This window comes from Opisthorchis viverrini (genome assembly GCF_000715545.1).
Source record: "Opisthorchis viverrini unplaced genomic scaffold opera_v5_592, whole genome shotgun sequence".
NCBI classification, from domain to species: domain Eukaryota; kingdom Metazoa; phylum Platyhelminthes; class Trematoda; order Opisthorchiida; family Opisthorchiidae; genus Opisthorchis; species Opisthorchis viverrini.
The window spans coordinates 122,039-144,797 of record NW_008752256.1 but is presented as its reverse complement, the minus strand read 5'-3'; the positions used below and the strand labels follow the sequence as shown (position 1 = coordinate 144,797).

Below are 22,759 nucleotides of genomic sequence, written 5' to 3'. Positions count from 1 at the left end.
CTCCTATATAGAAAGGATCTCGTGGATTTAGAAAGGTGTTATTTTGTTAAATGTTTGTAGGCAGCGGGGAGCATAAGGACCTTCGGTCAGATAACTGACAGTCAAATGGCCCAGCGACGTTTGCTTGTGCGGTGGGGAGGGACTTCAGTGGACGCTGAACTGCGCGGGCAAATGATACTTCCCGGTTACCTAGGCCGAGGAAGGGGATTTGGTTGAAGTACCTCACCCTAACCCTAGCCTCTGACTCAAAAGCCTGACCCACGAGGCAGTGGGAGAGTGTGGGGTTTTGTTCGGGGACCCTGCCCGGAGCCGACGACTCAACAGTCTGACCTGCTCGGCTGCAGGGGGTTGGCCTAACCCGAGGGCGCAGGGAATAAGGCATTACTGTCTCATTCCTGATGCGGCTGCGCACAGCAAGTGCCTTTTGAGCAGCACCAGGCTCTTTGGTTTTAAAAGTATTTCGACCGTATTGGATAATGCGCCGGCGGTCACGGTCAACTGTTGGGCGATCGGAGTGTGCGGTTCTTGGGGCCGACCTTTTCTAACCCGTCCTTCCTCGGGGGAAGGCAGCATCGCTGCTTCCATAAATGTGGACATGCTGGTCGCCAGGGGGAAACACCTTACTGCCTTCACACTCCAGTCGCAGAGGACAGTACGACTTTACCCCCAGACCGCCTCGTAGCACGATTACTCGTAATACGGTGTCTCGCTGCTCTTGGTCTGGCTGCTCCCCTTTGGCCTTCCTGGCATGGTTGCACCTTGTGGAACGAAATTCCAGCCATTGTAGCCCGCGGGCTCATTGCAGCACTGAAGCCCGACCACCACGTCAAGGTGGCAGCTTTAGGTCTCCTACAGGCAGAATCGTAGTGTCTGTGCGGACGACCGGTCGGGAGATTACATTGAATACACTATCAAACAACTCGGCCAAAGAATTGGGAAGCATGACCCACCATGGCTAGCTTCTGGAACTAGGAGGGCGATAACCAGCTCAGTCGTACATCCATTTGACGTGAAGCACATCATCATCATCAATGTCAGCTGTACTAACCGCGTACTTGTCTTACAGTGGTTGTAGCTTCCACAGTTTCGTTCCCCGTGATTCGGGGAGGTGGGGTAGGTAGCTGCGCATTGGATGCGGGATCTGACATATTAGTGCGGGAATACAGCACTGTCGGTGGACTGTTTAGTGGAGAAATTGGGAGGGGCATTGAAGGCAATAGCTTGGATGCATGAGCACCATTGAGGGCGCGACTGGGTCATGTCTGACAATGTCTCTAACCATTGATATGGCCCGGTGCACAGCGTGATACTCAGCCAAAGCTTTCGCATCGTTTAGAAGGCGCCTGGTATTGAACCCAGATCGGTACAGCACCGCAAAATCACAATGGCTGAAGCTATTACCATATGCCGTTGCGACCCTATCCTTCGCATGCTGTAATTGCCATGGTCCAACTCACCTCCCTCACAAATACACCCTATTCTGAACAGCGTATTCGGGAGAGTAGATAGCTGCGAGTAACCGCTCGTTCCTACGAGACAGAGCAAGCCACAGCAGGAAGAGCTTCGTCATGTGGCTTAATGTTGGAGTTGAGATGGTGATTCTTGAAGCTTAGTCGACAAAGGAACCGATGTAGAGGAATGCATTTTCGCCCTGGCACCACGTAGCACCGACTCGTTCGACGATAAAGACAACTGTAGACTAATAAAGCGACTGAGACTTGATGTAAAAATTATGGGCCAGATGGGAAATCTGACAGTTTGGTATGGTTGGTTCATGTTAAACTGACCTGTCAGTCAGTACACACCTCATTTCGGACCGGGCTTGGCTGTACGTTGTACACCAGTCTTACTACCCTTCATGATGCTCTTCCTTCAGCTCTTATCAATTTTCGTCAGAGTTTTCGTCATGGTATCGCTGAGCGTTTTTTACGGAGTGACACAGTAGTGAACAGGAAATGGTGAATCTTTTAGACCTTTTGATCTGTTGATGTCTTGGGATCGTATCCGCATTTTGGGTTGAATTGTTTTTCGATCTCCTATTTTTCTGAATGTACAATCCAGAAACGAATACGGTGGGAACAGATGAGTTACACACGGACTGAAATGACAACTTACCATTTTTCCCGTGTAAAATTTCACTGAAAGTTCGAAGGAAAAGGAATCACGTTGTACATAATTAACAAGGTCATCGTCGACCACACATTTGTCATCGGTAGTCTATAGGACCGTATAACAGTGGGCAAAAAGTGACATTAGTAGAAAGAAATTTCAGACGATTCACACTTCAAATGAAATAGAATAAGTTTCCCCACGGCACTATTTTCAAATCTATGGCCTCTTTCCACAATTAATGGCTGAAATTGCTCCCGGAGGAGGCGAAGACCCCCCGAGTTGAGAACCACTTCACCAGGAACTTTTTGCCCTCTCTAGCAACAACCCAATGATTAAATTACTTACTTGTACGACTGCGAAGTATATTTATTTAAACTTACTGTCGCTTTCGCTGAGGCCTCGAAGAACCGAAAATGTTCTGTTCAACCGATGGCGGGTATTGACACAGATGGAGCACACTTTCGGTCTTCTGTGTCTTCCCCGTGTTTGGATATCCTCATATATGTCAAACATACCGGGAAGTTTTTTCTCGCATTTCGGTCAGTTTTGTTTCCTGCGAATCTGTCCGATGCGTGAGAGCTTCTTGTACACGTTATACCGATTCTCATGTAGGCCAATCACATATTGGGATACGGACGCAAAGATGTTTCCTCTTCAGTTTGGTGATATAATTTCGTTTTCTTTTTTGCTTCCAGCATGGGTTTACCAACTAAACAAGGCGTTCGAAAAACCCTTTCACAGTGGTCCACCTCCCTCGGTCTGCTTTTGTATTCGGCGGGCCTAATTTGGTTCTGCTTTCTCTCCCAAGATGAACTTAACTATGAAACCTATATGAGTGAAAACGCCCTTCTGGTTGGTATGTGGCGTCTCGTTTTCTATCCCCGTGGTATGTGCAGGTCAGGTTGTAGAGAAATTCAGCGACAGTGCAGCGACAGCAGCTTATGATGGACAACTGTCTTCAATCTATGCGAAGGGTGATACGTACGTTCTTCTTACGCTCTCTTTGTGTATCCATTTAGGTCCACTCTTCGTCAGTGGTTGAGATCTGAGTTGACGGATATTGGGCTGGAAGTTTATGAACAGAATTTCAGCTTCACACACGATATCTTACATCCTATTGAAGAGGTTGTCGGGAAAAACTTGTACGCGATTATGCGATCACCCAGTGGTGGTCGAGCAGAATCCCTTCTTCTCACCGTCCAACTGAGTACTGAATGTTCGACTGCCGCATCACCCTGTCTCTCACCAACAGTGGGCCTACTTGTATCCCTGATGAAAGTACTAAGACGTAATGCACTCTGTTTTCATCATCCCAGTGCACTTATTTTACTCATAGAGCAAGCCTACTGGGCGAAAGATATTGTGTTGCTTTTTGTTGATTCCGACTATATTGGACTACTGGCCTGGTTGGAAGCCTATCACGGGGCAGACACATCCAAGTGTAAGTCATACAGTAATACGCTGTATTGTCTACAGGGGTATCATGCGCGGGACTTTTTCCTTGGAGGTGGGCACACCAAGGGAAAACAAACTTTTCTCCCAAGATATTCAAATTTAAAAAATGTGTTGCATGCTTTTTGAACTACTGTGATAAAGTAACAGCCTTATGTATGACCTTCGAGCATTCTTGTGAGTTTGCGATGGACTGTTTTGCCTTCCCCGAAATATGTAACCTTAATACGGCATATATATAGCTGAGACACTACTGCAGTGCAACAACCATGTATTTGGGTCATTGCAGACGAGGCAAACTCGAATAAGATCGGAAAGATACCACAACTTGCTGTGATGATGGAGTTGGATGTCGAGTTTTCAGCAACCCCGCAAATAGTGTTATATCACGAACACTGAAAGCATTTCGATCCCATACCAACTGGAGCATGAGACGACGTCTGTGCAACTCATTCACATATTGGAATTCAGCTGGGATTCATTTGATAGCAACTCGAATCTCAAATGAGTGTAATTTGTCATTTGCGCACTATTTGATGTTCAAGTGGACAGTAAGGCTAACAGGAAATAGGGGAATATGTCTGATGAACACGAAGAGTGGTGACACTCATTGTGGACTGTTGAAAAGTTTTCAGAAACCCTATGAGTAAACTTTGTTCGACAAAAATATTTCTTATATAACAACAAATATAGTGAAGACAGGAGTAATATGCCTGTATGTTCTTTAGGTCCGAAATCACTAGTACAGCCCCCGAGCCTTGCACTGCGCTTCACAGTAAACCCTCAGCATATTTGGTGACACAGTAGTTGTGTTCTCTATCCTCAGGATTTCAGGAAGCTTGAATGATTTTCAAGTTGATTATCCTCTTCAACCTAATATGTAGCGCGAAAGTTGCGTCGCAGCTCAGGTTGACAATTGAACTGAATGTGAGTGTGGAAGATTTAACTTACATATGTACAAAATGATATTCAGGTGGGATGGAAGATCGCAATTCGAGGCATGCGATTTCCCATTGGGCTCTAAAATGGTTGAAACCGGTAGCTTCCATTAACTCTATGTGGGTTTCTCCCATTTTTGAAACATCCAAATTCAACAATCACTCTCATTTTGCACACAAATTTAATTTTGACAGGAAACTCATCTGAACCCAGCTTAGTCTCTCGGTTATGATGGTCCGTTTCTTTCAATGCACTTGATCTCACCTGGTAGATGGGAATTTCCTGGTCATGTTCCGACCTCATAGTCCAATGAAGACATGTTGCTCTAGTTAACTTTTCCATTTATAGTCGACCTTTGGAAGAAAGCTCATTTTTGATGTGATGTCTGGGACATAAAACGTCAAAAATTACCTTAAGCTGACTCCTGGAACCCAGCTGTAGCCATTCAATACGCAGGGTTTCTCCCATCAAGGTGCTGTCACACAAAGGTTCGCAAGGTGCGCATTATTCTTTTCGTTTATTAGGACAGTCTGTCTCATTATGGCCTATATTTCAGCCTCAGTCCACTGATAATGATAATTCGGTGGATTTAGTTGTGGTTCAAAATTATTTAGTTCTGGTGAACTATTTTAGGGTGTGTTGGTAAGGGTTTTCTTCAACTCTTTTTTGAAACGATAGCCGAATTAGCAACTCGTATCTCTGTTTTATATGACACAACTATCACACTCAATCACTTTCAAACTTCAGTTTTTGGACTTTGTTCTACCAGTACAAACTTCTTATGCCAACGCCCCCCCAGGAACACCCATCATCCTCACAAATGGTGAAGTATGCATTACTTCTGCCCTTAATGCAACTCAGACTGTTATTTCTTTTACTTTGCCAGCCGTACCATTGATCAATTATTTCCCTTCCTTTAGCTATCATGTTTGAACGTATGATTGAATCACCCCACTTACGGATTCGACTTTATTGCACATGAACACACCATCTGAATCACATCTGAATCTTGGGGACTTTTTCTTCATTGAGTTTTGCCGAGATGGTACTGCTGTTTCCAAGTTCGTGCAAGCCACTGAACCGTTGATGATGAAACTTCAACTGACTTGTAAACCTCGTGGTCCTAAATGCCGCACTTATACGTACTATGTTCCGACTTACTTGAAGTATTTGGTTGCTGCCTTGTAAAAGAAGATCCCTTCAGTGAGGGGCCGCTCCCTTGAAGGTTCCATGCCAGCCTTATCCTTCCTTCGTGACAGCTACTGTTGGGTATGTTACCGTATGAACCTACCCGACCTTAAGCTGTCACCTTGTTGTGGTGGTCGGGCTTCTGTGCTGCAACGGTCCTGCGGGCTATGTTGGCTGGAACTCAGTTCCCAAAGGTTCAACCATGCCAGGAAAGCCAACGGGTAGCAGCCCGACGAAGAACAGCGAGTCTTTTACTGCGAGTAATCGTATTACAAGACGGTCTGGAGGTAAAGTCGTACTGTCCTCTGCGATGGGAATGTGAAGGCAGTAAGGTGTTTCCCCCAGGCGACCAACATGTCCGTATTTATGGAAGCAGCGATGCTGCCTTCCCCCGAGGAAGGACGGGTTAGAAAAGGTCGGTTCTAAAAACCGCACATTCCGATCGCCCAACGGTTGACCGTGACCGCCAGTACATTCTTCTATACCGTCGAAATAATTTAAAACCAAAGAGCCTGGTGCTGCTCAAAAGGCACCTGCTGTGTGCAGTCGCATCGGGATTGAGACGATTATGCCCTACTTTCTGCGCCCTCGGGCCAGGCCGGCCCCCTATAGCCAAGTAGGTCAGACTATTGAGGCATTGGCTCCGGACGGTGTCCCCCAAGAAAACCTTAACAACCGCTGTCTCGCGGTCCAGACTTTTGATTCAGAGGCTAGGGCAGGACCTCCGAACAAAACCCTACATCCTTTCACTGCCTTGTGGGTCAGACTTTTGGGTCAAAGGCTCAAGGTGGGGTACCTAAACTAAACCCCCTTCTTCGGCCTGAGCAACCTGTAAGTATCATTTGCCATTGCAGCTCTTCGCTAATCGGCCTTCCTTCTCATTCCCTCCCAACACACCGTACAGTGCAGTGTAGTCAACCCATCTGCTAATCCCCTAGCCACTGTTCCGTGTCTCAACCATCACCGAGAAAAATAACCTCAAAAGATCTGGTCCACGTCGCAGCCTTCAATGTCCGTGCTTCATATCAAATTGGACAGCAGGCATCCCTTGCTGAAACCTTACTTTCCCTTTCTGTCGATGTATGTTGTGTCTCCAAAACACGCACACATGACCGCACTTCGGTCGTGCTCCTTAAGCCGCTTGGGACGAGCCTAGATGTTTCACGTTCACTCTTCGAGTATCTGATGATTCTGACAGTGGCTCGTGGTATCTACGATGTGGGAGTTGCACTCAGCCTCAAGGCCGAAAGCGCGTTGCTGAACTGGATCCCAGCAAACAGTCGCCTTTGCGCTGTGCGGTTTTCTGGCTCGATTAAGATTGCCACCTAAGATTATTACGTAAGATTAAGATTACCCGATTAAGATTAAGATTATCTGTCGTATCAGTATGCGCTCCAACAGATAGGGGTCCTGAGACTGAGAATGACGAGTTTTATCAAGGTCTGTCACGACTGCTTCGTTTGGTAAGAAAGGCGGATATAGTAATCCTGGCGGGTGATATGAATGCCCAATTTGGACCGTAAACAACCTCTGCCATCATCCCAGGTGTCAAAAAGGAAGCAAGAACGTCATGCGAAAACCATCGCGGTATCAGCCTGGTATCTATTGCATCTAAAGTGCTCTCCGGCATTATTTTGCGCAGGTTGATGGACTATCGGGAGAGACTAATTCGTGAGAATCAAGCTAGGTTTTGCCCTGGTCGAGGATGCATCGACCACATCTTTACCTTGAGACGAATTCCTGAACAGCGCGACTCCCTCGGACGTCCCACGTTGGTGGTTTTTCTGGATTTGAATGCTGCTTTTGATCCTGTCGATCGTCAGCAACTTTGGCAGTGTTTGGCGACCAAATGTCCTTATGAGGGCACTGTATGCAAATTCCTGTGGTCGCGTGCGAGTATACGAGAAGCTCTCACCTGAGTCCACCACATACAGTGGTGTAAGACAAGGCTGCCCTCTTTCTTCTTTCCTTTTTAGTTTTGTTGTTGCTGCTTGAAATTTCTCTGCCTGCCTCTAAAACCTCGGGGGTCGAAATGCTCCTGGGACGTTCCCTCAAAGACATTGAATATGCAGACGATATTGCTCTCCTTGGTTCTGATCCTTCCAAAATGCAAACGATTTTCAACTAACCTAAATTACTCTGCCACATGGTTTGGTACGCGCTTCACACCTGATCAAACCCATATCTCATGCTTGTAGGTGAGCCAATCGACGTGGTTGATAAATTTGTTCACCTGGGCAGCTGTATAAGTCCCGGTGGACTGGCTGGAGATGAGATTGTTTCTCGAATCGGAAAGGCCAGGGCACTTTTTTGCCAACCCCTATGGCGCCGAGGTGACGTGAGGTTATCTGTCAAGGGAAAGGTTTACACTGTGGTTGTAATTTATACTGCTTTATGGATCAGAGATGTGGCCCCTACGTGCAGAGGACATACGGAAGATGTCAGTGTTTGATCATCGGTGTCTCCGCAGCATTGGTTAAGTCTGGTGGGAACGTCGGATTAGTAATGCTGAGATACGTCAGATGGTCTTAAGAACAAGGAACTCTCCCGCGATAGATGAATTACTCACGCTTCGTGGGTGCGCTGGATGGGACATGTAGTCCATATGCCTGAAAACTGTCTGCCTCGCAGGGCTCTTTTCTCCCAGCCATGCACTGAGTGGGAGCAACCGAGAGGTGGACAGTTTGTGACCTGGCAACGAATCACGAAAGCACCAACCATTAAACTTAGTCGGGTGGGCAACTGGATGGAGACCCCGGGATTCAAATCACAGGTGGTTAATGACATTGGCGGAAATGGCTCAATCGCTCAGTCAGTGGCGCTCTTGCATCAAAGCTATCGTCTTCAATGCGTAGCTACCCGATTTTCATACAAACTGAACATGCCTCCGGCTCCAAGACTTGGTTGTATGTTCCACTTCCCCGTTTCCCGGTGATCGAAACTCTAGCAACTGGAACCAATGTACCTATGGCACACGGTGTATAGCTGAGAAATTTAATTGAATTGCATGTACTACCTCGTTTTCGTGCCTCACTCCTGTTGCGGATGTTTTTCACGCCAGATCTTTCGTGGTCGGAAATTCAAGGTCGAAGTGGAAACATTCAGGCTGGGTTGAATTTGGAGTTCAGTCACTCGGATCCCAATTCAGTAGACATCTTACCAGAGGGCACAAATGGTTTCCTCGCCAACCTTGATCTGGTGAATGCTGTGGTTCGACTGGCTAACAAACATTCGATCGAACCAATCGTGAACAATCAGGTAATAACTAGATGAACTGCCTAAGAATCATTCGTTACTCGCTTTTGTCGGATAAACAGCTTGTTCTAGCTACTTGCCATCCAGTTCCCCGGCTTGTGCTGCTCGGTTTACATGTTGCGTTGTACAGTAAACACAATGTATTGGTTTCAATATCTCGTCCATCTACATAGAACTATACCTGATAACTGAACTGTAAGATTCCTAGTGTTCAGTTGATTAGACCTCACCTACCGTTTCTCGTTATTTGTGTCTTCAATAGCTTCAAATTCTTGTGCACCCTCTGTCTGTTTCACCATAATTTCATGGTTGTTCTCGGATGAACTACGGTGATCGCTATTGAATGTATCTAAGTCACCGGAGACTTATAATAGCACTTCCTGTCTATTATTTCGGATGATACCACAGTTAGAGAGTCGTGCAAAATAAAACTTGACATTTGTAACTTGAAAGAGATGTGTGATCATCCCTTGTTGCTCGGAGTGATGACAAGCTGGTCGAATATCGGGTGAGAAACAGTCATGGAGACAAACTTAATCGACAAAAATGACTACTGATTGATAAAAAATGTAGTCTTTTTCTATATCGGTAGGGCATTTCTTCTGTGCTTGGCGCACTCGCCTGTTTTCAGATTTTTTGTAACAATTTATGCCTCGTTGTGGTCGGCTGTTTCCGTTCAAAGTCACCTCATCATAAAATTATTCCTTGATGCCTTAAAGTTTTTCTATAGTCAAGATTATTTGTTGGCTACGCCGTAGCAGTGAAATTTTTGACAAAAGCACAGCATTGCAGGTTTGCACAGTGTCGGATTACCAGACAACACAAAATCATATGTATACCAACACAATCGACTAACAGTGACACAGATGTGACAAAACGCCCACCGGCCAGTCACCCTAGCCTTTCACTGAATATAAATTCGAGCGTTGCTTAGCCAGTTTATAACACTCCATTGTTTTAGTCACTACCGCAAACAAAGATTGACTGCAAGTGCGTACAGCCGACCAGGTAGTGGATCAGTCCCGAGCGAACACTTTCGAGTATCCAGCGAAGCATACAAAGAGTGGTGAACAGCACTCTTTGTTGTTTCGCGTCAATAAACTGATATTTCTCCGGAACGGAGCGAACCCTTTTCGATTTCCGGTCTGATTTTGGATATAAATAGCCACTGGGTGAAGATATCGAAAGCACTAGTCAAGGCAGTAAAACCCAACCAACCTCATCCAAGTATTGGATCTCTGATGCGACGGTGTCTTTGCTGAAGGCCTGGCGACAGATTCCTCCCTCATTACCCGATACCAGGCAACCGAGAAGTTTGGACTCGAGTGGTCGAATAAATGGAAGATGCAAAGATTGCTGAAAACGTCCGCAAGCTGTCTCACTTGATTCGTTCGACTTGTCCTCGGAAGCCTCTTGTCAGCGAAATTCACAGAGACCAAAATAGCTCCCTGATATCCGGCAAAACAGAATGTTTGGATCGCTGGGCACTGTACTTCAAACAGTGATTCAGTTAGCAACCTGATACATCCAATCCGGAATCCTGGCCTTCAACAGAAATGTGAACTGCGACAAGGGCGTTCACTCTCTCCGTCATTGAAGTATTAAGCCGAACACTGAAGTCCTCAAAATCCCAGTGTTCAAATTGTTGCTGGCGATCAGTCCTCGGGTCTCCCTAATCTACTGGGACTGAGCTGTGTAACTTAATTGTTTTTACATGTTCATTTTCCGGGTTTTCCAGTGGAGCATGTTAAATACTAGGCACGCTGATTGAAACTAATCGTGCCACAAATTTGAAGTTTATAATTACTACTTAGCCTTGAAGGAATACTTTACACCACTCTTTTACTGTCATGCTCTTTTGAGCTGCTTAACCTTGACTTGCTTGTTAACAACCCTTTTTGTTGACTCTTGACTTCTGTTGCTAAAGCCCTTCCACTATGGACGTGGCCAAACTGATGTTCGGCGAGGGGACGTATTTGGGCTTTTGAATGCGGTGTGGACACAGGCCTCCGGTTCTCCCACAGGGCTTCATGGTTTGTTGATCAATTACCAGATTCCCGCGGTAACTCTGCGTGGCCCATCGTGCAAGCATCGGTCGCTTAGCAGCTCCCGAAAAAGTCCACGTTTGGGGAAGTAAGATTTTAGGGCTGATCATGATAATCTTATTAGTAGAGTAACAAACTTTCCTCTTTATTTGTGTGACTTTCCACTGCCGATCATAAACACTTCTTATTTTCAAAGAATTAACTGTTATTGGAAAACATATCCTGATTGCGGTAGATGTTTTCGAAAGGAATTTCTCCGGATGTCTCGATGGTACCTACTACCAAGTAGCGCGGGGGCGTTCACCAACTTTTACATTCTACTTTGACCTTCCTCTTAAGTAACCGCCACCCCGAGCAGAAAACTGTCCTTGTTTCGCAAAAGTCTTTGTGTGTTAGGAAGAGAGTAGTATTAGCTGAACGTGCATCCACTCTGATTATCATTGCGTCACGAGGGGCCAACAACACCTGGTAACTGTTTTTTACAGCTAAAACCCGTGAAGCGTGTTTATTTATGCGACGATAATTCTAGCAGTGAAACTTTGGGCTGACTGGTATTTGGTTGCTCCGGTAACCAGACAACAGCTTTAAGAAAAACATTTAGGTGGGATCGGTTTCCAAGCCTTCTGCAAGATGTACTGCGGAATCTTGGTTACAACTACCTTTGGATATTCGTTATGACCAAAATCTGTTCGGCTTTTGGAGTATGTGGATTGTATCCGTTAGTCTAGTGATCCCTACCGAAGGTACTTGTACTTTGCTATCAAACACTTGAGCTCGAAATAGCTCAGTGGTTAAGGTGCTAACTTACTGACCGGAAGGTCCGTGGTTCGAACACAACCTCAGCATTTTGCTGCTCCTGTCTATTTATCATTTATTTTTGAAGAGCATGGTCACAAACATAAAAAGTGAATGCAAGCGATGAATGTGGAAGAGTAACAGGAGAATATGGGAGAAAAGAGAGACAACTTGACACTACCTAAGCCCTCGTGCTTCCCTCGGGTGGCACGGTAGCTAGGTACCGAAAGGTTGTTGCAGCTGAGCGGTTACTATTATTACTGGAATACGCGTGATTATGAGCACCTGCTTGCACCGTATTCACTTTTTGGAAGAAGAGGTGCATTGAACTCCGAAACAGAGGACAATATTGATGCTTCACAATACCTTATGAGATCAAGGGGCACAGGAAGAAGGCAGAACTGAACTTCGATACTTCCACCATCCGCAATGGTCCAACCTCGCAAGTCTTCAAATGTCTTACGGCATTCACTCCTTTAAAAGGGTTGTTTTTCCAGTTGTCCACCCTTTTTTCCGCCTTCTTGTGCCACATCGATTTTCCACAATTGACTAAGCACTATTCACTTACTAATTCAATTGGTTTTTTGGTCTTCGGATTTGAAAAGTTTCGTACGGCGTACACCTGTTCGTCGGGTCTCTTGCCCTTCTGTTTTCTTCAGATTCGTCGAAGGAATTTTGCGCTCTCTCAACAATCTTCAAGAACGGTTGCACCAATCCTACTGGTATTACCTGCTCCCAAACCCCATGCGGTATATATCGATCGGAGTGTATATGCCCCCCGTTCTAATTCTCATTGGTAGTCTGCTGATCAAGGTGGGTTTGTCTCACTTTAAAGTCAGTTCCGCCAGACGGTCATAACGTTGCGTACAACCTAACATTCTCTTTGATTGCTAATTCCAGACGATTGGATTTTGGTGTGCTGTGGGTGCGTCTGAGACGAAGAATGTGTCAGATGACTCACTCACTTCTACTACACTACGAACGGCGCTGTCACCTGACGCTGACCGATATGTTCGGAAACGCGGTAAACAACCTAGTAAACCAAGTTCACCTGCCAGTGAGAAGACATCGTCACCAAGTAAGGTAAGAAAGGTCGATGTTTGTTAGATCAAGTTTGGTGTTAACTGCGTAGCCAGTGTCTATCCATTCCATGTGGAACCGTTTGATTTAACTTGAAAAGGTTCCTTATCAGTAATGAGTAACCGGACCACACAATACGACGTTTCGAATGATCTATCGTTGGTTCAGCATGAAATCATTCTCATGAATCGTTTCTGTTTGTTCTAGACGTTGGTGTGAAGTCGAATACAGATGGTTTAAGCGACAATTAGACGCACTACTCCCCCCCCCCCAATTTGACTGCCGGGGACCGCCTGGTTTAAGCGACAATTAGACGCACTACCCCCCCCCCCCAATTTCACTGACAGAGGACCGCCTTGCTCGAATGAATGTAGACGCCGTTGAGGGTTTTGAAAAATGAATTGATTACACGAATGTTACTTTTGTGTATTGGTTCCCGATTTCGCTAAATTCGGCAGCATTTCCGGGACAGTCAGCATTAGTTACCAATCCGGTTACCATTCGTAACCGCACCCATCCACATTTCAATCTGTAGAACGTTTGCGCATGTGAAAAACGGCAAATGTGGAGAGGTGTCCCAAATAGTTGCTTTGATAACCGTTTGGGCAACACCTCTCGAAATATTTCTGTGCTGATAATACACACACATACCACGTGCGGTTTTTTGTCATATCTATATCTTCAACATCGTTTTACAAGAAGCAGGTCCAACGGAATTTTTTTGCTGCTTTCAGGCACCAGCAATGCCAAACATGGTCACTCTATGAAGAGTGACTTACAACAACGAAGAATGAGTAAGAGTAACCTGGTGCTAATCAGCACAGACATATCCACACTTCCCAACATTGACCCGCACAACCCGGGTAGAAACTGGTTGTTAAAACGCCAATAAGGCCGATGAACAAGATAAACGCGGGGAGTCATGAGGAAGACCATTCCAGGAGACCGGTCGTAGCAAGTATCACGGTGCTTCATTATCGCCTGGTTGTTTGTGTTAGTTTTTCAGGTTTATCGGCAAGAGACGACTCAGCATGCACTATAGCCTAGCTAGTTAACCATAGTTTTTTTGGGGTGCGCTTGTCATCGGTGGTTTTCTTATCGTTTGGCTAATTACTAACCGAAATGACGTGTAGTTGACAAAAAATTTTGAAGTCGCCTACGATAAACATGTTTCTGGTCTTCGTACATCAAATTCAAAGCCTATATAACTTCCGCGATAGAGTGAGGGATCCGGAATATTTATTACCTCTTTTCGAATTGTGGTAACTATATAGAATGGGATCCAGTTATAGAATGATTCATGTGGGCCTATAGCGAACTGCTCAGAAAGAGGAACTGGTGTACGTACATCTGTATTCAACAGGTTTCTCACTCACAACACTGTAAAACGGAAGTTACAGTGACGAACGGCGTCTATCTCCTTACAGGTTATCTCACTCAACTTGGGGGCCACGTGATAGTTGGGAATACAAAATTGACATAGTGAGGTTTACTACCCGACGTTTTGGCCACAAATTCGTTCAGAAGTCGATGGAAACGCCTCCTTTTCAACCTGTTCTATTGTTTGTGACTCATCCATTATCTTCTCTAGGAAAGCTACTGGGCAGTCGCATTGATACAGCGTGTCCTTCAATACGTTAGTTTCACTGGCTTTCGCAATTTCATCGAGTCAGACCTTCTTTGCTGTATTAATTAGTGACAGTACAAGAGTTCCCTTCATCCCCACTGGACTACATGAAAATGGCTCACAAAATCGTCCTGAATGGGTTGGTTTTCGATACCTAGACACACTAAAACCCGGCTGTTTGGCTGTCACAAGACAATGCAGGAAGCTTCAAGATCGCTGTCAACTTTCAGTTTATTAGGTAACATTTAGGCCACTGCATAGGGAGCTGAGGAAAACTAGCAATTCACACAGCATCACTACGAATGTATGATCGACATATCGCAACCGATTGCGCGGCTAGTTGCAAAAGTTACCCGTCACTTTTTCGAAAAAGTTTGGTGACAATCGGTAGACTTATTGCTGGGCAACGTTTCGCTTTTGACACAAAAGCTTCGTCAGGCCAAGTGACTAGGTTCCGGGGTTGGTCGAGATTTAAGGCGGAAGGAGAACCAATCAGCTAAGTCAAGCTTAATATCTGTTGGGTGTCGGCTGAGGGATTTTAGTGTGTTAGAGTGGTTGAACAAGTGTTGGGTCGGTGGGGAAACCTACATGTGTTTGGGTCCAGCCTATGGTCTAGTTCTTCTGGTTCGGTTCATTTGATGGTTCCTCTCGAACTTCGTTGGAACCTTCTGTCAGTCTGTGTGGGTGAGCTAGTACTAAGAAAGTTGTGTAAGAGGGATGCTGTGACCTTTGGTCGGTTGGGGTTTCCACCCCCATCCCCCGGTTTTCTCTAATGATCCTAAGTGGATTGACAACCACACCGTCACGTGTCAACTCGGCTTATCTAAGACCGCTTTCCATACGCTCGCTAGCTCCACACCCTCGATTCTATTCACGCTGTGATGCTTAGTAATTTCCACCGCCTCGGCTATCAGCCGCCGTGGTGACAATCGCAGTCTCCGTCTTAAAACTTCCACATTCTTCAGATCTATTCTATGTCCCGTGTCTAAAGCATGTACCGCCATCGCTGAGTCTTTGATCAGCGTTTGGTTTTCTTGTGCATTCCTTGGTGGTTTGTTAATCCTTCTCTTATGCTCACCAATTCTGGTGTGCAATTCCCTGGCAGTTTGTCCTATATAAACCTGAGCGCAATCGTTGCAGTCAATTTTGGACACAGTCCTTAGTCCTTTCAGCCGGCAGGGGATCTTTCAATTGCACCAAAACTGAGCGTAGCGTTTTTCCCTTCTGAAAAGCTACTCGAATGTTGGCTAAGTTCAACAATCTTCAAATAAACTCCGATGTTCCTGCTTTATATGGAATGACTGCTGTGCCAATCCATTCCTTACTGGGGCCAATTCTTCCTTAGTTGACGCCTAATCAAACTCACTGCGTATCCTATTTCTTGAAGCTTGTTGGCAATCTCGATTTGAGCTGCCGTCCGGTCGATCTCTTCTGTGCACAGCGCTCTAACTCGATGAAACATCGATGAGACTGCTGGCGTACACGGACTTTGGATGTGCTGATGAATAGCTTAAGACGGTTCCTGTGTCTGTTGGTTTCCGGTAGATAGTCGTTTTCAATTCCCCACAAACCTTATGTGTTATACAGTCCAGAAAGAGTAATGTGTCGAGGTGGACTCTATTTCCATGCTAAACTTAATGTGTGGGTTTAAACTATTGAGACAGTCGTGGAAGCTGTTCACGGTATCTCGTTTGATGACAACGAACGTGTCGTCAACATAACGCCCAAAAACTTTGGGTGGACAATGATATCCGGCCGAGGCTATTAGTTCGCAGTCCTCCGTGTAAATATTGGCTAAAACTGGGGACATTGGAGATCCCATTGCAAGGCCTTCTTCTTGTGAGTAAACAGTTGTGTCAAAAACTAACTGATCGTGTCGTGTCTGCCAGTAATAACCTCTTAGTTACCTCTAGAGCATCTGCCCTAGGGATGTTTGTGCACATTGAGATTACGTCAAAACTCACGAGGATTTCATCCATCTCCAAAGGAAGCCCTGCGACCTTGTTGGCAAAGTCGTACGAATTCCTGATGAAGGTGCTTGATTTTCCCGTGAGTGGTTTTAGTATACCAGCTAAGAATCTGGCCAGTTCATGCGGCGGCGAGCCTATACCATCCACTATTGGCCTTATCGGTACATCTGCCTTGTGGATTTTTGGCAGTCCGTAGAGTCGCGGTTGAATCGCACTTTTTGGATACAACCGATACCACTTACCTTGCCCTAAATGGTTTATTACGGATCTTAAATATCTCCCAACTTCAATCTTACTCTCATTAATTATTGAAGTAATACTGCTACCGGTAATTTGTCGGTAGGGTCCATCGGCGAGGTGTTGCCTGACCGTTTGAAGATAGTCCTGTTCATCTTAGGGTCCATCGGCGAGGTGTTGCCTGACCGTTTGAAGATAGTCGCTGCTGTTCATCTTTACTGTGGCTTTACCCTTATCGGCCTTGGTGATGACAATACTATCTACCTGTCTCAGTGTGTTCAACGCTGTCCGCTCTGGTGGTGCACTATTTTGGAGCTCCCGGCTGTTGGGATTTCAGGACTGTGTCCAGTTGTATCCGTAGCTTCTCAGCTTCCGCTGAAGGAAGCTTTTGAAACACTGACTCTACACTAGGAATTATTTCCTCCGCTCTTCTTACTTTTTTGCTCACAGCGAAGTTTAGTCCCTTTTCTAACAAACAGCGTTCGTCTTCACTCAGTGGTCTATCTGACAAGTTGACTGCACTACAGTAATTGGTGGATGGTTTCTTCGTTTCTGTGACCTTTCTAGGGCCCTGAGTCATGGAAAGCAGTTGTTCGAACTTACGGATCTGCCTATCCTTGCAGTGCCGACCCTGTGCAAGCTTCACTTCTGTGGCTTTGGTGTTGAGCATCTGGAAGTCGGCGGTTGAGATTGGGGTCTGAAGATTTTGGCTGAGTTGACTGGCGTGGCGACGTACGTCGGTTAGACGCTGGGTGGTTAGGTAGATCCTCAGCTTGAGGAATAACTTGGCCGCTGACAAAGCAATTTTAGCAGAAGCAGCTGACGTATCCGGTGGCTTCGCAATCACGGAGTTGGGAATGATGTTGTGCTTTAAGCATCTAATGTTGAATACGCGATGGTTCCCCCATTTTACCTCCAGTCCCGCCAATCGAACGTACTCGCTTGACAATTTTCGAACATGAAGTCTGTGGGTATGTTCAATCACGTGTTTTTCTAGGTCCCAATTAAAATATTTTTAACGGCTGGCGTATGTGGGGAGCCCATGGCTACTCCCTTTTAGTTTGACTAAACCCTTTAAATGTGATCGTTTAAATGTTCCGTAGACGGACCTTGTTTCCTGATACCATTTTCGGTAGGTGACAGGTTAGTAAGAGTAATCGTGTCGGGTTTGTGACAGTCGAAGTAGAATTTCAAGACTTGTCTCTGGCGACACTTATGTACGGTGGACGTACGTCAAAAATGACAAACATGTCACTGTCATGTAATGTTTCATGTCTACGAACCTATTAGATTTGTAACGCATCTGTTTGGTTGCGCGCACCTAAACGTACATACCCACGTAACATTTCAGCTCAGCTCAGTTCAGTTTAATTCAATCCAATCAGCTATAAACCATGAGCGAGGGAAGGGTATGTTGGTTCCAGTTCTTACAATTTCTTTGCAATCTAACTGCTACAGGCGTTCCGTAATTGTCCACGGACTTGTGCCGTTTGATTGTCTTCCTTCCCTTTTCGCGCGCGCGTGTGTGGGCCGAGTTGCGTGCCTATTTATTGTGTACAATGTGAAGAGAGGGATGACAGTTGCACAAACTTGACCTTGCACGGCTTCATCTGATGTGCGTGGTGGTCGTAGGCATGGCACGTGATGCAGGCGGTAGCCACGTAACCTAAATGGATGGGAAATTCCAGTGTACACGTTGTCGGTTAGGGTTGCAAGCGCGACAGGGTTTTTTCACGTGGGAACAAACAAGATTCGTGATCTAGCGAGTGCATGTGTACTAGACAAATTAGGCAGAAAGCCAGGAATCTTATTGTTTTCGAAACAAGACCGTTGCTAGCTGACAAAGCAGACATGGCACAATGGAAGCCACTTAACTACTTAGCCACAAAATGGAAGCACGATAACAGTTGGTGTTTTTATATATGGTTTTGTGGTTTCAACAAATAGGCGAGTCGGAGTACTTGGTGCATCTTACGGAATAATTACCACACTCACAGAATTGTCTTTACGACACCCGGATAAACACGGCTCCTTTTCGGTTCCTAGGTGGAGATAAGGAAAGACGAAGATGGCATTCCATCGACTCTCGCTCGTTTGACCATATGGACGGCAACCTCCTTCGCGTTTGGTCTCTTTCTGCACGTTTCACCGAAGGTGATATTTCTTCTCTCCGAACATCCTAAATGGGATGGCATCCAGCATTTTTTGGGTATCCAACCGTTGGCTGGCGATTTCCTGACCTTCTCTGTGCTGTGTTTGTTTGGTGTAGTCGCCTTTGCTACTCCCTTAATCATCACAATCCTCTACCGGTAAGTAATAATTTTTTACAAACAATTCGATCACCTGGTTTGTAGACTTATTTGTTTTTGAAGTTTAGTAATTTAATTCGTGTGTCCGTATTACTCAATCCTCACGCGATCATTTTGATCAGCTCGTAACGGAGCGACAGCAGCAGACACGGGGTCCCTTGGTGCGATATTGGTAACTTTAGCCTCATATGTTACATGGTCACAGATTAGTGCCCTGCGAACGAAGAGATAAGCACAATAGTGAAGCACCTTTCTTCCAAAGAACTGAAACCCGTACCATTGGAGTATCTGGAAGACATCTCTACCCAGCCTATTGTGGGATTCATAGAATAGTTCCGCGACCATTGATACTTGGTACTGTACAACTCCAGTGTATATGTATGCTCTGAGACAATGTTCTTGTCCATCCAACTGGTAGACCACCTTGTGGGTGAACGAGACATCATAGGCTCGTTTCCCGTTGTTGGAATCGATCTAACGGTCATTTACGCTTCCAGTTCAACAAAACAGTTTCCCAAAACAGAGTGTACATTTTTAAGAACTAACAGCGAAACCGTACAGAACGCACAGAGCGCTGTTCAGAACTTTTGTCACCGCATTAATTCATTTTTGAGCCAACTACCATACTGAAGACGAGCGTAATACGAAACACTCATTTTCACACTAGTTTGGCTTCGTTTTTAACGGAATACTCAACTTAATCCCAACTGAACCTCGTTTATGATATTTTTCAACTGCATTTGCTTCACGAAGACCGTCACATGTTCCAGTCAGTTCGATACTAGAGTTACCCCGGTACTAACAGCGCTACTCATAGGGTTGCCGGAAGTCCTTCAACAGCCCACGACTGACGTCGTCCCCTTTGAAACACTTGGAGCACTTCAGAGTTTCCATCAAGCCTACATTCCACGTGAGCCTAACTTGTACGCAAGTCGCGAGTAGCGTTCCGTCGAGAATATACGCTGCAATGTCTCGAATACTGTATCAGCTAAGGCCTTGATACAGCGACTTCAGTTAAATAATATCATAAACGAGAGATCCAGCTGGGATTCACCTGCGCCTCGTTAAAAAAGAAATGTCTTTACAAGTACACTCATTTGCGTATCAGTTTGGTTTTCACAGGAGACTCAACTGAATCTCGTTTATGATATAGGTTTGACAGAAACTCGGGGACTGTACCTACCTGATGAGCTCCAAGAAGGGTGAAGCCGGTCGTGAGCTGTCGGAGAGTTTTGAGCAAACTTGAGAGTTTCCTTCGTGAAAATATACTGCGGTATCTCGAATATCGTACCAACTGAAGAATATCATAAACGATAGATTCAGTTGAGTCTCCCGTGAAAAACCATACTGATATGCAGATGAGTGTATTTATAGGAATCTGTCCAGTTTGGACTCAAGTAGGACATAAGGTCAACCGAAATTCTGGAACTGCACCTGCCTGATGGGTTCCAAGAACGGCAAAACGTCGTGGGTTATTGAGCAGTTTTCGACAAGCTTGCGATTAGTGTTCCGTCGATAAAACGCTCGTGATGCGTTTGGGACTCGTTTACCTGGGGTGCAGGTCTAATTTCTTGATTATTTACTACCCACTGCATCTAAGTAGCTTAGTTATTGCGCACGTTTTCCTACATCGTGCATTGCCGTGGATATCGATCATGCTTCTGTCCGGTTGAAACCGGAATAACCTACACTACTATCGAGCGAAGGTCAGTGGCCTCAAGCAACACTTCCGCAACTATGGAAATGTAGTGACATAGTCACTACATCGACATTCAGCAGAATCCACCTCAGCCGTAGATCGTTATTCCAAAAACCCAACCCACTCTTGGGCAACTAACTCCTGAGGTTGCCAACCTTCAACACCGGTGACGTCGGTTTGTCTGTCAGTAGCAGAGCTTACACTGCGGCTGTTCGATCCGAGACGTGGCCTCTACACGTGGAGGACATACGGAGGGTGTCAGTGTTTGACCATCGGTATCTCCGAAGCTTTGGTCAGGTCTGCTGGAAACATGGGACTAGCAATGCTGAGGTACGCCAGGTAGTCTTGAGAAGAAGGAACTCTCTCGCGATAGATGTACTACTCACGCTTCACAGGTAACGCTGATTAGGAAATGTGCTCCGCATATCAGAAGACCGTCTGCCTCGCAGAGCGCTTCTCTCCCAGCCCTATGCTGAGCGGAAGCGACCGAGAGGTGGACGGTGTGTGTGGCTGGCTAATAAACCTAATTGGGTCGGTAACTGCCGCCTCCATGGATGGGGATCCCCGGGCTCAACTCACCAACGGTTAATGACACTGGCAAAAATGGCCCAATTGCACAATCCGTGGCGCTCGTGCGTCAAAGCTACCGGCTCTGAGGCTTGGCTGTATGTACCACACTTTCCCATCTTCAGGTGATCGAATTTGTAGCAGCTGGAACTAATGTACCCATTGCACACGGTTTATAACTGATAGATTGATTGAATTGAGGTTGAAAATTAAGCTAGATTCTGAGTTGTCAAAATTCTACGCCGACAACAACCGTGTGCACTTGGACCTTTGAAATTAGACAGATCTATTCAACTTCCTAAGACGGATAAGGACAATGTCACGGTCATTTTTAAAAACTGGAATTGAGGTAGTAGACAAATTTGTCTACCTGGGCAACTGTAACAACCCCGGTGGTTTAGCTAAAGATAGTATTTCCATCCGGATTGGGAGAGTGAGAGCAATTTCTGTAGACCTGCATCACTTGTGGTGCAGGCCTGACATCAGCTTATCTTTCAGAGGTCGAGTTTACAATGGGTGCGCTTCGGTTGAAAATTAAGCTAGATTCTGAGTTGTCAAAATTCTACGCCGACAACAACCGTGTGCACTTGGACCTTTGAAATTAGACAGATCTATTCAACTTCCTAAGACGGATAAGGACAATGTCACGGTCATTTTTAAAAACTGGAATTGAGGTAGTAGACAAATTTGTCTACCTGGGCAACTGTAACAACCCCGGTGGTTTAGCTAAAGATAGTATTTCCATCCGGATTGGGAGAGTGAGAGCAATTTCTGTAGACCTGCATCACTTGTGGTGCAGGCCTGACATCAGCTTATCTTTCAGAGGTCGAGTTTACAATGCTGCGGTGCGCTTCATATCATTATACTGTCAGAAACCTGACCGCTGCGCGCTAAGGTAAAAAATATCAGTGTTTAACCATCGACGCTTTCTGAGCATCGCTTTAGTATGGCTAGAAAAGTGGAGCAGTAATGCTGACTTACGTCAAATGGTTTCCTGAAGGAAGCAACTTGCCCACGACAGATCTGACCACAGTCCATAAGTTGCACTGGCTTGGTCAAGTGCTCTGAATACCGGTTGACCGACTTCCTCAAAGGGCCCTTTTCACATAACCACAAGAAGTGTGGAAACTAACTAGTGGAGGTCAAACACCGACTTGGCAGCAAATTATGGAAGCCATTACCAGCAAACTCAGCTGAGCTGGTCGGTGCTGTCTCTGTGGATGGGGATCCCGAGACGGGACACATCAGTGGTTAGAGAAGTTGCTAGACATGGCCCAGCCACGCCCTCATGAGCGCTCATGCATCCAAGCTCTTGCCTTCAATGCATAGCTCGTTGTAGCGACCCAGTCACCCACATACTTGACTGTTCAACTCACAGTCGCTTACTGGATCGCGAGGCTTGTCTTTTTCTCACACTCACAAACACGTCGCATTAAGCTGACTCATCGGACATCGATTGTCTGCACCGCCTAGTCAGCGTAGCG

At 45.7% G+C, this 22,759-nt stretch overlaps 1 protein-coding gene across 1 annotated transcript in view; it reads left to right on the top strand.

Annotated features, from left to right (window-relative positions):
- T265_15549 (hypothetical protein) overlaps positions 1 to 22,759 on the top strand; it is a gene marked incomplete at both ends in the record, with an annotated part of 36,876 nt that overhangs the window by 7,375 nt on the left and 6,742 nt on the right. Inside the window, 8 exons of the mRNA XM_009178580.1 lie at positions 2,854 to 2,968; positions 3,009 to 3,093; positions 3,132 to 3,553; positions 8,753 to 8,949; positions 10,874 to 11,079; positions 12,341 to 12,599; positions 12,687 to 12,869; positions 18,747 to 19,009. Of these exons, the coding sequence (XP_009176844.1) occupies positions 2,854 to 2,968; positions 3,009 to 3,093; positions 3,132 to 3,553; positions 8,753 to 8,949; positions 10,874 to 11,079; positions 12,341 to 12,599; positions 12,687 to 12,869; positions 18,747 to 19,009 (1,730 nt within the window). The remainder of the gene's footprint in view (positions 1 to 2,853; positions 2,969 to 3,008; positions 3,094 to 3,131; positions 3,554 to 8,752; positions 8,950 to 10,873; positions 11,080 to 12,340; positions 12,600 to 12,686; positions 12,870 to 18,746; positions 19,010 to 22,759) is intronic.